Source organism: Frieseomelitta varia, unplaced genomic scaffold (genome assembly GCF_011392965.1).
Source record: "Frieseomelitta varia isolate USP_RPSP 00005682 unplaced genomic scaffold, Fvar_1.2 scaffold_214, whole genome shotgun sequence".
NCBI classification, from domain to species: Eukaryota; Metazoa; Arthropoda; class Insecta; order Hymenoptera; family Apidae; genus Frieseomelitta; species Frieseomelitta varia.
In genome coordinates, this window is record NW_025109906.1 from 227,991 (window position 1) to 243,846 (window position 15,856).

Here is a 15,856-nt window from a genome sequence, read left to right on the forward strand (position 1 = left end):
GGGGTGTCGAGTCATTTAAAATTACTTCTAATTTACAGCCATCGATATCGATAAGTTGTTAGTAAGTACATACGATTCATTCTCCCTCCCATTATCGTTCTACTTAATTGTCTACCTGCTCTCTTCAGCAACCTCCAATACGATGATCTCTCGTGTTATTTACAAATGTCTCCACGACTATACTCCGTTATAGTAGGCCATTTTTGCATCTCTCGGGGGAGGGGGGGAGGAGAGATTATTGTTTCGTTATTGTAACACATCAAAACGAACGCGTTCTCGCGTTTACGATTGATTAGAAAAGACACGAAGAAGCGCGGATTCGACAATACGCTCGGTGTTTCACGGATCCGCGACGATTTTCTTCTCGCGAATCGTTGAACGACTCTCGACTCGGATGTTCCGTTTCTTAACTTCATCGCCGTGGACGACGAGTCAACTGGTCGTCGGGGAAAAATTGGAAAATTGATACCACTTGACCCCTTGCGCTGGAATGACGTGCGTCGAGAATTTTGCGTCCTGAATTGCAACATTTTCTCAGTTTTACGTTACATTTAAATGTAACTCAGGCAAAACAAATTACTTCTCAATAATTTCTATCCAGTGATATCGTACGAACGAGTTCAAATGAAAAGGAAAGGGACGAATTATTTCAATACGGTTCGGTCACTCGTTATGGTCCGCGCATCCAGTTTGCCAGCGCAAAGGGTTATGACGAAATATCATTATATATTTTAGCGACGAAAGTGGTTCGTGAAAGTATTCGAGCCACTTATCATACAGAATTTTTACACATACATTTCTTCCTGTTCATCATTATGTATTATGTAAGAATTATTACGAAAATTCGCTACGATTCTAAAATAGTTATTCATTGCATTGTGACTATTTCAACAGAGGCAGGGAAAAATTCTTCTGTTAAGTGATGATTCTAGATAATAACAACTCGTCGTCCACGGGGCGAAGAGATTAAGAAATAATCGCGTTTATAAATAATCTAACAGAACTCCTTCGTGAACTGCTTCTGTTACAAACGGGAAAAGTAATTATCGTACAAAGTGTCTTTTACGGTGTCTCTTTGGCTTCGAGGGATACGCGCGTGCTGCCAAAGAATGAAATTCCTTGAAACGTTTGCTCCCGGTTCGGGCACGGGTTTTATTTTATTAACTCGTTCGTGTTCCTCGTCCGGAACATGATTTTCGAATTTTCGAAAATTCCACACCGTGTGGAAAACTTTCGGAAATTTTCTGCGAGTCTTTTATGTAGGACCTACATCTGGCAGTTTAAAGAGGGAAGCCTACGTGGAATTGGCGTCATTTCTCTGTTCACTGACAACCACCATGCTTCGCTTTATCGTGTGACGAGTAATAGTGTCTTTGGTTCCTGATCAGATTCAGGAATTCTTTAAATCGACAGTGTCCTATGTTGAACGTTTTTCTCGCTCGTTTATCAAGTGTACGAATTGTCTTTTCTAATTTCACCACCTTGAATGTCTTTTCTATTACTATATTGACCAGATTAAGCGTGTGTGTGTATATATATATATATATTTAACATAGATTACTATACTAAATGTAGACGTTTTTAATTGATTTTTTTCGTGGTACTAATTGTTTATAGCACAATTAATTTAAATTTATTATTTAAACGAATAAATAATAATACACTGATGTGTGAATCAATGTATTATTTAGAAATATTCCTCGATTTAAACAAAATGTTCCCCTATAAATTTTTCAAGCGAATATTCTACAAATTAAAATATCACATGGACACACATATATCATTGGAAGCATTGTTAAAGAGTTATGATAAAAATGAGGGATGAAAAACGTGCGCCATATACTCTGGTACATGTGTAATAATCCGAAAAATTAAAATTAAATAAATGAAACGCACGTTTATAATAATGATTAAGATAATAATAACAATAATATAAATGATTAAGATAATTAATATTAAAAAAATTCTGCCAACATTTCAAATCTCTGGTTAAATAAAATTTCTATGAGAGAGATCGGCACAATTATTTGATACACACATGATAAATGATATACATATTTAACTCGAGATCGGGAGATGAGATGTGCGACCTATTCATTGTGATTTCAGAGTCCACTCATTACTTATTAATTTCCTCAATAGTTTTTATAGAGAAGAAATAGATACATACATAACTTTCATCAAAGATCGTAAAAAAGATGAATAAGTATTTAACATTTCAGCAATAAATAAATTCTATCGCTTTCGCCAACAATTAAATGCTAGAAATCTTCACGGACAAATTTCGAAGCGTCGGAAAGACACTCAGAGGTGGTGCGGTCAGACGAATCGGATGGTAGGACGCGTCCAAGCGCTGCCCTGATTATTCGAAATATATACGAAAGGACGATGCGGCGATCTCGATTCCCGCCAATCGAAATCTCTAAATAGGAACGCGCACGATGTCTGCACGTGAAATCGCGCAACAACGAGTAGAATTACATTCGGAAAGGCACTTCGAACGAAAAGTATGGCATCGAGCTGCGACAAGGCATCGCGCAAACCGTTTTCTTTTTCTTTTTTTTTAAAAGTCGCGTCTCTCTATCCTTGAATTGACCTGGTTCATTTCATCCCTTCCTACAGTCTGTCGTACCAGACATCTTCTCTACTTGCAATTATCAAACGTTCTTCTTAGTAGTACCACAGGGAGAAAAATGAAACCCAAGAACATGTTACGTCGTTGTGCCTTCAATCTCTTGGCAAAGATAACGAGAAAACGAAAAGATCCAATAAAACGCTCGAAAAGTTTCCTTTCTCCTTTGTAAATAAACTTTCCAAACAGATCCGCTTTTTCCATCCGCTTCTAGGAAAAATTGATTCTGGCTCCGCTTTTGACGATCTTTTCTTTCGAGTACTCCGCCTCAGGTCTCCCCTGACACACGTCTTTCTCACATCCACGTATTCTACGTACAATATCTTCGTAGAAGGATCGACCGTCCTTCCTCTTGCTCGTTTCCACCGTTCGCGTGAACTAGCGAGAATCGTTATCGAACAGCCACCGGTAATCTCGAGGAACTCGGTCTCGTCGCGGTTAAAACGATCGACGAGCTTGCTTCGACTGGGATGTTACGATGATAATTCGTAAGCTCTAAGTGCCCCAGCGAAAATGGCGGATAGATCCACTTTGCGTAACGTCTTCCTCTCGCGTAATCGTCGTGTCCACGCGTGCAGTTCCAGCCGAAGGCGATTGTATTCGGGCTAGCGAACGGTCAGAGGCATTTGCCGGGATTCTGGGAGCACCATTGCGGCCACATGGCTTCTGTTTTCAATCCACGGTTCGTTAGAAGCTCCATGTGTGCGGCCAGCCTCGTGTACACGCTCTCGTCCGTCGAGTAACCGTTGGTTGGCATGTCGCTCCTGCGCATAAATTTAGTTTTCGTTTGTTATTAGGTTGAAGGGCTAGGTGTTTGGGATGGCAGGTGGTGAAGTTGTTCTATCAACCTCTTGCGCTGGACCATTTTCTCAATTTTAAATACATTTAAACGTAACCCAAATAGGCAAAACAAATGATAAAGTCTATTACTTCATAATTATTTCTATCCAATGACATTCATACCGACGAGTCCGAAAGAAAAGGAAAGCGACGAATTATTGTATACGGTTCTGGTCACTCGTTACGGTCCGCAATCAGTTGCCAGCGCAAGTGGTCGAGGATAATACATAAGGCAACGGTAGCAACATTCAGATCTAGCAATATCCGAATGTTCTTGTAACTAACCATAACCTTTCGGCGAGGGCAGATGCCCTAGGCCATAGTCGAGGTCCCAAGGAAGCATCGCCAATCTGCTCGCTCCAAATAGCCGCTTCTCCGCCCAATATCAGGCTCAAGTGTTGCTGAGGGTAATCCCTCCAAGGTCGATGATTGTAGACAGTCTGCCAGGTACGATACTCGCCGCAGGCGGCTTCCCCAATTTCCCTCCACTTGCCAAACCCGCAGTCCAGATACCACGTGTCCACGTGAGAAAGAATCACTCTGAAACCGTCCTCGAGAAGATCCGGCGTCTCCGGCCAGTTGCTACCACCCCACGATTGGATCACGTGGACCTTCGGGTCGAAGTACATGGTGATGTAAGGCCTCTTGGTCAACGGTGAGCTCCAAAGGATCACAGCCTTCGGCGTTTCGTCGTGGTTGGCCTTGACCAGCCTCTGCAACATCTTCGTCTCGAATTCGGCCCACATCGCGTGGTGATCGGTCATGTTCTGCGCTTGCATCGCGGCTGTGATGTTTCCGTACTGTGCCCAGCAATCGAGATTCACCTCGTCACCGCCAAGGTGCACGACGTCGCGGATTTCGGTCAGGTCCAGCAGCTCCCTGTACAGCCCCTCCAGTATTCGATAGGTGTGCTCGTTGATGGGATTCAACTGGCCGCAATTCGGCTCGCCGCAATACGACGACCATGGCTGCTGATCAACGCAGAGTGCCAGCTCCCCGTAACCGTACTCCGTCCCTGAGCAAATTAACAAGATCAACGCCGCGGCGTGAGACGACGAGTTTCACGATGCGAACAGGCCAGATGGCCAGACGCGAGAGTTTGGCCATTTCGGCTATTACGAATAGCAAGAGTCGGAGCCGAGGAGTTTGGAGAGCGAGAAGAAGTTTTGAAAGGAGGAAGGATAGTAAGAGTAAGGATTTGTCGATTGTAGTTCAACAGGTTACAATATTCTAGTGTCTAGTCAGTATTTTATAGTATAATATCTTATAATACTATACTATATATACTTTGTAGTATAATATCTTATAATACTATAGTATAATACTATAATACTATACTATATTATACTATATTATAAGTGTAACTATATTATACTATATTGTAGTATAACTATATTATACTATAATTATAGAATAACTATATTATACTATATTATACTATATTATAGTATATCTTATAATACTATAATACTATACTATAAAATATTATAGTATATCTTATAATATATTATAGTATATCTTATAATACTATACTACAAAATTTTATATATCTTTAATACTATACTACAATATTATGCCTATGATATAGTGTACTACAAAATAAAATGCAAAATATTAATATCCAAAATACGACGTTAGTAGGCATTATGTAAAAGTACAAAGAGCAATTTATAATATCACCTAGCGATTTGTGCTGTTTAAAATTGTTTGTCGACATTTATTCATCTTAAGAATTATTCTAAAATGTTCACAGGATACCAGATATTGTTCATTAACTCGTTCACACACCATAATGTTGCAATATTACATAGCTATATTTCTACATGTATAAGTTTTTATTATGTATACAAAAATATAAGTTCTTCTTCGAATATTTAAAATAATACTTTGTACACATTGATAAACATTTACCCGGAAAAATAATAAAATAAGAGCTGAAAATGCCATTTGTTGCCAATAATAGCCAACTATAACCAAATATATTTTTGACCGTCGACAATAGCTCAATCAAAATAAAACTCAGATTATCGATGATAACCAATAATAATTCCGGATATTTATATTGTTTAATAGTAATCAAAATTAAATTTCTGTCGTCGATGGCCAGTGACAGTCAAAGAAAGAAGGTCATTCATAAATGGCTTTCCACTATCCAAAAATAATTGAAATTTCATTGAAATTCGTCGACCACCTTCCATTCAGGTTTCATTCGCACAAACATTCATTTCCGCTCAATGGCACTGTACCGAAAAATATTCATAAACAACTATTACAACTGATATTTGTAAAAAAAAAAACGCTGAAAACTCACCCCATTGCCAGCCAGCGCCAGCGTGCGCCGGAGAGTCGATCTCGACGAGTATCCTGATGCCGCGGATCCTCGCGTAATCCGCGAGGTCCTTCACGTCGTCGGGCGTGTAGATCTGATCGCCGCTGTAGGCGCCCCATCTGGCCATTTCCGGGAATTGGGCCGAGTCGAACGGGAAGCTCTGCGAGTCGGATAAATGCCAGTGGAAGGTGTTCAACTTGGACGCGGCCATTCCGTCGATCACGCGTTTCAGCCGTTCAACCGGGAAGAATTGTCTCCCGGTATCGACCAGCAGACCCCTGTAGGGGAACGTCGGCTTGTCCTCGACAGAGGCGCGAGATAACACTCGCAAGGCACCTTCCCTCCCGGCGGTCTCGTCCCACCAGATCATTTGACCGAGCGTTTCCAAACCGTGTCTGGCGCCGAAGTAACTCCTCCCGGTGATTCGCGCCTCGAGGACTCTTCCTTTCGGCATCAGCTCGAGCGTGTACGACTCGTCTGTTTCTAAACTCGGACCGGTCGGTCTCCCATTCCCGGCCGACAGATAGATCACGAACACTTCCACGCCGGATCTGCTCTTCGCGTTTGCTACCTTTACCAGGCTCCTCACGTTACCTGCAAACGAAAGTTACCAATAGTATAGATCGCGGATTTTTCTGCATTTTCAGAAGTTTCAGTGGCGAACTTGTATGAAAAATCTGACACGATTCAGAGTTCGTACAATCAGACTCTTCCTCCCTCTACTAGTGATTTTTATATATAGTTTGTTGTTCAAACAGCTACCAACAGTTCATTTAATTGGATACTGGCTAAAATTTAGTTCAAATGAATGGAGTTCTGTTGCATTGCGAATAGGATGAACGAACAATTGAGTTGCATATCTGTTAAAGTTAGTACAATTTATATTTAGTCCCCTGGATGATGTTATACTGTAAGTGAAGTGTTTCATTACTGGAGTCATACATCCAGGAAACACAATTCTAGTGATGTTACGATCTTGATTAAAAGTCTGGTACAGCGTTTAGCGAGAAACGTGAATCAGCATGACGAATGCACATTTTACAAGTCATTTTTGGTGGATTCTTAATAGTGAAAAAAATGAGGCATACTTGTGATTACGACAAAAGGCTAGAAGAATAATTTACTCTAGGTAGACTTATAATTTTCATTCGATATAGTTGCAGTTTATGCTTCGTTCACGTAAAAAAAAAAAAAAAAATTGGCAACTAAAAATAAGTTTGAAACATAACGAGGCAATGGAAAATTACGTAGGTAAATATAATTATTAATCATAAAATCACAGATCCAATGATCTGTTTAATCCGTTAGGGACGATTTTCACTAGAAGTTAATCCAATGGTACTAAATTTCATAATTATACGCAAATGAAATCAATACGTGACCATTTACTCTCTCACAAATGATCATTAAATCAGTCTAATGACATTCGTTGCTATGATAATCAATAACATTGTTAATATCATTAATAATAGCCAAATTAATTAACTTGTACAATGAAAATGATCGAAAAATCGGAATCTGATCCTCCTTTTAACCCTCCGTGTTAAACTGGTTGCGCGGACCATAACGAGTGACCGAGCCGTACGAGTATCACTGGACAGAACCTATTAAATATACATGAAAAAACTGAGAAAATGTTTGCAATTTGGGACGAAAAACTCGCGACGCGGGTGGCACGTCATTCCAGCGCAAGAGGTTAAAAGGAGAATTCACTTCGAAACGAAAAGTCGTGGAATCTTCACCGATGAAAACGTCCTTGGCGTGCTCCAGCAGGTTCTTCGTTTCCTGATCGCTGGTGTTCACCGTGACGAATTCGATTTGCTGCAGATGTATGATCACGCTGTCTTCGCCGAGGAACACGTTTCCGGTCGGCCTTGGCCAGAGGAGCCTGGTGTTCCCTCCGCAGAGAGCGATACAGCTGGCCAAAGAAGTCCTCGACGATCTGACCGCTCTCCTCTCGCATCTCCCGGCGACGCAAGCCCACGACCACGGACTCTGAAACGTTCTACGATCCAAACAGAGAGAACGTTAAATTAAATTCGAAAACGAAACACCGACGAACACAATTGTTTTGTCACCATTTCACCCTGCGTGTGAGTTTCCCATACGACATTGTATATTTCACCATATATCTCAACAAGCACCAAATTGGATAATTTGCGATAAAAAAATAAAAAAAAGACACAGCTAGATAAACAGAGAGGACCAGAAGCAGTACGTGTTCGATGGGGATAGGGATATATATGTACGTACACACACGAGGGTAGTTTTTATATTTTAATGTCGATATTTTTCCTCTCTTCTTCTTTTTTTTTTCCTAAAGAATTTAAATTTGCGAAATACAGCAAAGACTTCTCCTCTTACTGGTTTTAATCGAAAACTGTCGAAAACTAGCTCTATAAAGTTATCTTAAAGTTTGTCTTGCCTTTGTTTAACATCATTGTTTCTTTTGGATTTTCATTTGTCACAGCTATAACTAATTAAGAGTTAAAGCTGTAATTAATGTATACAACTGTGGTGTAATAATTACAAGGCAGTGTATTGTCTGTCAAGTACTCTGACAACGAATATTATCTACAACTCTGTTTCAAAAATGTTAGATACCGTAAAGATTCAGTTTTGTAATGGAACCTGTGATTCCATGTTACAAAATAATACAACGTTTTAGAAGAAGAATATGTCAAGGAGCTGACGAGGGTTAATTAAATATAGATTATCTTAAAACACTTTAGATTATTGATATTCAATGTAAATAATAAAAAATACTCGTGTATCTCTTATTTTATTGCCGATATTGTCGAATTAATCGGTCATTCAATTTATCAGATGTTGATATTCAGGCTCTCCCAAGAGGCAGTGTAATAATGTCTGAGATTACTATAATAGAGATAAAATAATTTACTATTTAAGCTCGAATAGAGATAAAATAATTTACTCTGAAATACTTCGAACTGCCTCGATTATATCACAGAAGTGTGTTTGTACCTTGAATCATCGATTTTAAAACGAACGATGCGTTTTTTTATTTATTGGAACGAATTTTGAAATTTATACAATGCTGCGTCGTAAAACTTCTCCGAACGCGGAGAAAGATCTAAATCGACTTTGAAGCCTATCAATAGTTCTAAGACTTTTAAGAGATTTAACCCTTAACTGGTATCGTTGGGCAACCTTAACAATTTAAGCTTCGCGTTATTCAATTTTGGAAACTTCAAACTTGGTCTAATTTCATTACTTCAAACTAAATTTCTGCTCGAAGGAACGAATATAAAGTGAAACTAAATGTGAAGAAATTTGAAAAGGAATAAAACTGAATCTGAAACAAATATTCCGACAGTAAAAAATAAGAACTACCTTAATGTATAAGAGAGACACAACGTAAGAGAACTCAATAACACGAACAAAAGTGTCGAGTGCGTACAGGGAAATGGCGCAGAGCTAGGAGAAAGTTAAAAAACGGAGAGGAAAATCGTGAAAAAGAACTCGTAGAAGGTGGTGAATTCTAAAATCTACGGGTGTGAAAGTAATCCAGTAAAATTAAAACCAAGAGGAATAAACTGATCCGATTGCCAATCTCTCTTAGATGTAACAACTGTTTTTGATTCAGGTTTTTCTTACTTCACGTGACTTTACTTTTGTTTAAACTGCGAACTATGATATTTATGTTCTCAAAGAGTGAAAGTTGAAGGACACGATCGAATCTAAGCTCTCCCTAATATTGAATTTAATTTCAAAAGTCATTTGAAATTTGCAGTTTGAGAACGATGATTAATGAATTAAGAAAGAATTAAGAAGAAAAGAAATAAATTTCTTTCTTCTGCGTAAATTTCGTACTTTTCTCCTCGCGAATGATTTCGTTTTTGTTTTAGAAATTATAGATATGATTCACTTGTTTTAACTTTTCTACTAATTTTTAACTTCAGAGTCACAGAAATTTCTGGCTCGAGTACGAACGCTTGGTTAATAAATTAAAGAAGAATTAAAAAGAAGAGGAGCAGATATAATTCAGTTCAATTAATTTCCAGAATTCATCAAGAGATGCGCCGGTTGTTAATTTCTTCTCCAGGCTGCGAAATTAATTCAATGAAATCTGTCGGATGGATTTTCAATTAATCAGACAGCGAGCTGTAAACAACAGCCTGGAGAACCACCGAAGCAAGGCTCGAGCACGAAGCTCAAGTGAAATGATTCAGACAGATTGATATGATTCTTCAGAAAGCGGGAAACGCAAGTCGAACGAAAACGAGGATCGGACGCAGTGGCGCGTGAATATACAACTTAGAATATACATACACGTATTACCATAAAACAGATAACATCAGCCTGATAAATATTCACATAATCGAAGGATAAATTACGAAATCACAAATGTTCATGCAAGCACGAAGAATAAAATTCCTCGAAGAATTATCTCGTTAGTACGAAGATGTTGAGGCACGGTTCACGGTTCATTGGTAACTCGTGCAAAAATTATTCAGTTTCACCAAGCGTGTCCCAGATCGAGGAAGGATTAATTTTGGCTTGATCGTTACCGAGTGGACGCGTTAATGGATACGTAATTGTTAATTCGTGTAACTTCACGACTGTTGAAAAAAAAAAAGAAAGAAAGAAAAAAAGAACATGTATGGACTAAATAAGCTGTCTAGAGACAAGTCACGCAACGACGATGATCTACTTGCGTTTGAAAAATTTCAATATTGTTTTCAATACTGTTTCACAACATTTCATCATGCAGTCGTAATATTCACGATTATATACATTACGCAGGATTGTTTCGTACATCTATTAACTAGCTAGACAGTGTAACGGATTTCAGCTGAAAAGATGCTGAAGTAAATTTAATTATTGTCATTTGAATATTGTAACATATTTGACTACGAATTAAAGATTATTTATCCTACCGTAAACGAGTTAAACACACCTGCTAAATATTCAATATTCACCTCAAAGGTATTCAATATTCCTCGCCGAGGTAATGGCAAATTGAATATTAATTACTCGAATATTCGATATCGATATTCTACACCTTAACACTGAAACTACCGAAAACGGCCGAAATGACCAATTTATAATTTTCGTTGTTACTTACTTTACTTAGACGTAAAATAGTTTTAAAGACTTGAATTGTTAAAATTAAATAATTTTTAAATTATTTTCAAAGATTTGAATTATCTTTCATAAAATATACGAACAGAGGTATAAAGTTATAAAGTTTCGCTATTCTTTTCGTCTTCAATGACTGTTCGTCGGTAAGTTCTAGTTAAAAAACGATACAAAAATCATCCCTCCCCGATAGAAATCGGTATTTGTCTCTACGACGAAAAGACCAAGCGAAGCCAGACCATTCGATGTATATAGAAGAGACAAAAGGAACGGAGAAAACGGACATGCAGAGGAAGGTGAAAGCAATTGGACACGCCAAAGAACAGCCGATGAAGCGGTTCATCCCTCGGGGGAAAGAAGAAGAGAAGAAATCACGGATGACGGTTGGACATGAAGGGACAAAACTTTATATATTTGTTGTGGGGACGGGGGAAAGTGGCACGATAAAAAGAAAGAAAGCTTCCTTTAGCAAGTAGACAGGCATCTCTGTCCCAGGGTCCAGGAAGACGTTACCTAGGCTCTTCCAGATACTCGTAGAGCCGTTCCTCGGGTCTCTTGGTGCTTTCATTACCGACCAGGAAAGTAACCAAGCCTCGTTGCAACTCCTTCAGTCTTTGATGTCGATCACCCGAGGTTGCGTGCGGAAGGTAATGAACGAAACGAGATATGCGGCAACAAAAGGTAGAAACAAAGATTAAATAAATAACGGCTCGTCCGATTTCTCGCGCGTCGATGACGATTCTCTCTTTGGGTACATACTCTCTCGGGATGCGCCGAATTTTAGTGTGCTCGACGAATTTTGACAATTTTAGCATTCTATAGGTAAGACTGAAATATGTAGCGAAAATGCTTCAAATGTAAAGCGTGACGAATACGATCTTCCTGGTCTTCAAATCTCAAGTCTTTACGTTCCATAGTTGTGTTACGCTTGAGAGCAACAATTTCCAATGCCAAAGGTATTTTAAATTCGATTACAAGAATTGAAGGAACGTATGAAGAAATTCGACAAAGTCGATGTGAAATTTGGTTCACGGTGAATTCAACAGTTCGATATCAATTCGATATCATGGTATGATGCTGATATAATATAATCGAAATGTTGTACATACGAGTATGTACAGGTGAGATGAGTTTTTGCTACACATTATTTTAGCCTTGTTTGATGCCTATAAAACACGCTGACAATGAACACTAAAATGCGGGACACCTTACGATGGTAATAGTTGACGAAAGTATTCGAACAGTTGTGAAGGAATTTTCATGAAATCATGTTTATGCAATTGTACATTTTTATAAGGATAATTAAAGAAAGATAACCTAGGTAAAAAATTATTTCATCTATTAACCCGCCGAGTGCTTAAGATTAAAATTAAAGAGCCTGGAAATTTAATACTGAATGAACAGCATGTATACATGTTATTCTTTTCGAACTTTGATAAGTGAATTATTTATTTTATTTTGTTATAAGATTATCAATGCAATATTTTAGTGTAAACGAAACACTCAAAGCTTAATGTTTCGAAAATAAATAGGATTATTCGAGTGGTTTATTTTAAATTATTTACAATATTAGACATTGTACTTATACAGAATATTCTCAAATTTCATTGACACTTAGCTAGATATATATTTTATATTTATATTACAGATGAATATGCATACAAAATATCGAAAGTTAGTCAAAATTTTTAGTAAATGAAACGTCTTAGTCTTCAGCATTACTTTAGTCTTAGTTATGTTTGTAAAATTGTTAGTTTACATAAACATTATACACATAATTTAGTGGATGTATACGTGTAATACACTTGTCAAAGATTTTTGTAACAGATGTTCAAATACTTCCGTGAGTCGATGCATGTATAATGCATATTTTCGCTTTGCTATTTCTCGTTAATTTTCTAATTAATTATTTTTCTAATTAACTTTCTCATTAATAAGAAGAGTGAAAAAGAATGAAGTTTAGTTTTTACGTACACTAAAATATCTTTAATTGATTTCTTTAATTTATCGTGATAATTGCACGTGTATTATATTATGTTAAAATGCGAGTACGATCTGAGCTCACCGAATAAAATGGTTTTAAATTGTCACAATATTCACAAAACAATAGTAATATCACATAAGTTGTAACATTTTCATAAAATATAAATGTCAAGATGACATGTACGTAATTTTTCATAGAAATTTTATTAATAAAATTAATAACGGCAAGAAACTGAAATGACTTTTCGTAAAATATACAAAAAATTTCTTCCATTGTCCGCAATTTAACACAAGATTTAAATAACATTCGTGGTATACGACAAACTCGAGAAACTCCGAGTTTAATTACCAATACGGAAGAAAAAAAAAAAAAAAAAGAGAGAAACTTCATCCCCTTTTCCTCCAAGAAAACCAATAACCCCAATTATACAAATAGCAGAAAGATAACCGAACAAACGATCGTGTCGATGACAAAACACGAGAAGAAAAGAATGAAAAGGACGAGACGTGACAATGAACGAAAGAAAGAAAAAAGAAAAAAAAAAAAGAAAAAAGAAAAAAAGAAGAAAAAAAAAAAAAGAAAAAGGCCTGAAGAAACCTTGAAGTTCTTTGCCGTCTAATTAGATTCACGACGACCGTCAGGAACGTGATAAGATCGTCGTCGATGTGTAAAAGAATGTACGATCGAGTGGCGCCCCTTCTACGATCCGTGGCGTCTCGAGAACGACACGGCCGACCATGTGCAGCTTAATAGGCGATAATAGAGAGCCGAAGGAGTATCGACTGGTTCGGCTGGGTTACTCGTGCATCGTTACAACATATCGCGTATGCTCACCGTCGTGACGAGAACGGCTGAAGGGAAGCAAGCGGCGGAGCGTGCGCGTACATGGCGATCAGGAGGACCCCGGTCATCAGGACCAGGAAGAGAAGGATCTTCCTCATCCATCCGCTCGGCACGCTGCCCACCATCCTCGCCAGTCTGCAACAAAAGTCGATTAAATAAGATTGATTTATATTATTCAGAGATTAACTTGAGTTGCATGTATTCGCAAATCGATTTATATTTAAATCCCCGTGGATGATGTTACACGGTAAGTGAAGTGTTTCATTATTGGAGTCGAATTCTAGTAATGCTATGATGTTGATTAAAAGTCTGGTACAGCATTAAGCGAGAAACGTGAATCAACACGACGAATACACATTTTACAGGTCATTTCTGGTTTTTTGGATTTTTAATAGTGAAAAAAAATGAAAATGAGCCACATGGGGGGGCATACTTGTGATTATAAGAGGTAGAAGAATAATTTATTCTAGGTAGACTTATAATTTTCATTCGATATAGTTGCCGTTTATGCTTAAAGAAAAACTGGCAATTAAAAATAAATCTTTTAATATGATTTTTATTTAACCGGTACCGGTACAAATTTAAACTTCGAACAAACGTTAACAAAAATTGCAAATATTTCACACGTATCAAATAGCGTTTGCATAAGTAATAACAACGGTGTTTAAATTGCCTTCGAGTTGCTTTACTAACGCAGAACGTTATCCAACAAAATATCGTACAGATTTTCTTAGCGAATTTTAGCGACTTGTTTTCTAAGACAACCATTACGCTTTCATTTGCGCTGGTCATGAACGAAGCCATAAACTGCGGATCCCAGTACGATAAATCGGCTTACGTTTAAGCCGAAATAAACCCGACAGAATTTCCAAGCCTAATCTCGTACCCAGAGATCAAACAATTGACCAACTACAAACAATCTGACAGGGGACGATCAGCAAATTCTTTTCGCAATTCCATTTTCTCGTCCATTTATTATTGGCGAATGACACGGTGACAAACTTGAGAAAAATGAATTTATCGTGTAAATAATAATATGTCTTCAGAATAATAACTAATACATTAAATAAGAATCTAATTAATTTAATATATTAAATGAGAATCAATTTTAACTATATATCAAATCAAAAATCAATCATAAGTAATATACCTGATTGTTCGTCGTTTCATCGTTAGTTTACTGTTAAAAGAATTATATTACTCTTACTTTTTATTTTCACAATAAGGAAGCTACCATTCTGTCCCTAATTTTTTGCAAAATACTATAATAGACAAAAGTCCAGTTTCTCGCAGTATCGAGAAAAGAGACTCGATCCGCTTGTCAGTTGTTACCTCGTTTACAAATATTTCGTTGTATCTAGCCACGGTAATTAACTAATTAATGTTCTTTTTTACCTTTCGACATGATTCCGTAAGAGAGCATTGACTATGACGCAGTTGCTCGTTTTCAATGGAAACGAGAAACGATATCCCGTGTTGTGTTGGAGCATCGAGCACGAGTTTCGAAGCGACTTATTCCGTAGTTTCGCCTTTACTAAGCACGGACTAACTTCGCCCCGGCCACTATTGCGTATCGAGAGGCTAAAGTTTTCGTGTTAACGAACAACTGTTGGCCGAGGATCGATTCGAGCGGACCTATATGGTAAATTGACTTGAAGGACAAGCGAAAGTTTCATGGTAATTTTACGCGGGCACATCGATGGCGAAGCGGGGTAGAAAAACGGGGGAGAATGATGAGAAACGGTGGTCGGCCGTGTGCGATGTGCCTCGTGTTTTTGATTGATTAGACAAATAGTTTTCCCCGTAATGTGCAGTGACGAGTACGTTAACAGGAATATGTAGGTGTATATATTTTCACAAATCGTTTCTGAAATACAGTTTCGTTCCTTTTGTGGATTATACCCGTTATTTATGTTATAATCGTAGTAATTCAGTAATATTACATAACATTGAACGTTTATTTATTTATTATATTATATTTTTTATATATTTATTTATATACTTATTATATTTTTTATATATTTATTTGTATACTTATTATATTTTTTATATATTTATTTACATACTTATTATATTTTTATATATTTATTTATATTTATTACTTATATTATATTTTTTTATATAT

At 37.4% G+C, this 15,856-nt stretch overlaps 1 protein-coding gene across 2 annotated transcripts; it reads right to left on the reverse strand.

Annotated features, from left to right (window-relative positions):
* Positions 1-2,448: 2,448 nt before the first annotated feature.
* LOC122527224 (probable beta-hexosaminidase fdl) lies at positions 2,449-15,236 on the reverse strand. 2 transcript variants are annotated; one of them, XM_043651212.1, is made up of 7 exons: positions 15,127-15,236; positions 13,723-13,866; positions 11,418-11,516; positions 7,544-7,806; positions 5,784-6,395; positions 3,758-4,487; positions 2,449-3,396 (listed from the first exon to the last, which is right to left on the reverse strand). In XM_043651212.1, the coding sequence occupies exons 1-7, from the start codon at positions 15,219-15,221 to the stop codon at positions 3,249-3,251; spliced, it is 2,091 nt and encodes a 696-aa protein (XP_043507147.1). In that variant the 5' UTR covers positions 15,222-15,236; the 3' UTR covers positions 2,449-3,248. The 2 variants fall into 2 exon arrangements, with proteins under 2 accessions (XP_043507147.1, XP_043507148.1); XM_043651213.1 differs by lacking the exon at positions 11,418-11,516.
* Between the last annotated feature and the right edge of the window lie 620 nt (positions 15,237-15,856).

Excerpts from the sequence above, each read along its gene's own strand:
- LOC122527224 (XM_043651212.1), bottom strand. The coding sequence starts at position 15,221 with ATGCTCCAACACAACACGGGATATCGTTTCTCGTTTCCATTGAAAACG. Across the intron at positions 6,396-7,543 it reads CGCCAAGGACGTTTTCATCG|GTAACGTGAGGAGCCTGGTA; the intron begins GTGAAGATTCCA and ends TTTCGTTTGCAG. Across the intron at positions 4,488-5,783 it reads TGGCGCTGGCTGGCAATGGG|GGACGGAGTACGGTTACGGG; the intron begins GTGAGTTTTCAG and ends TAATTTGCTCAG.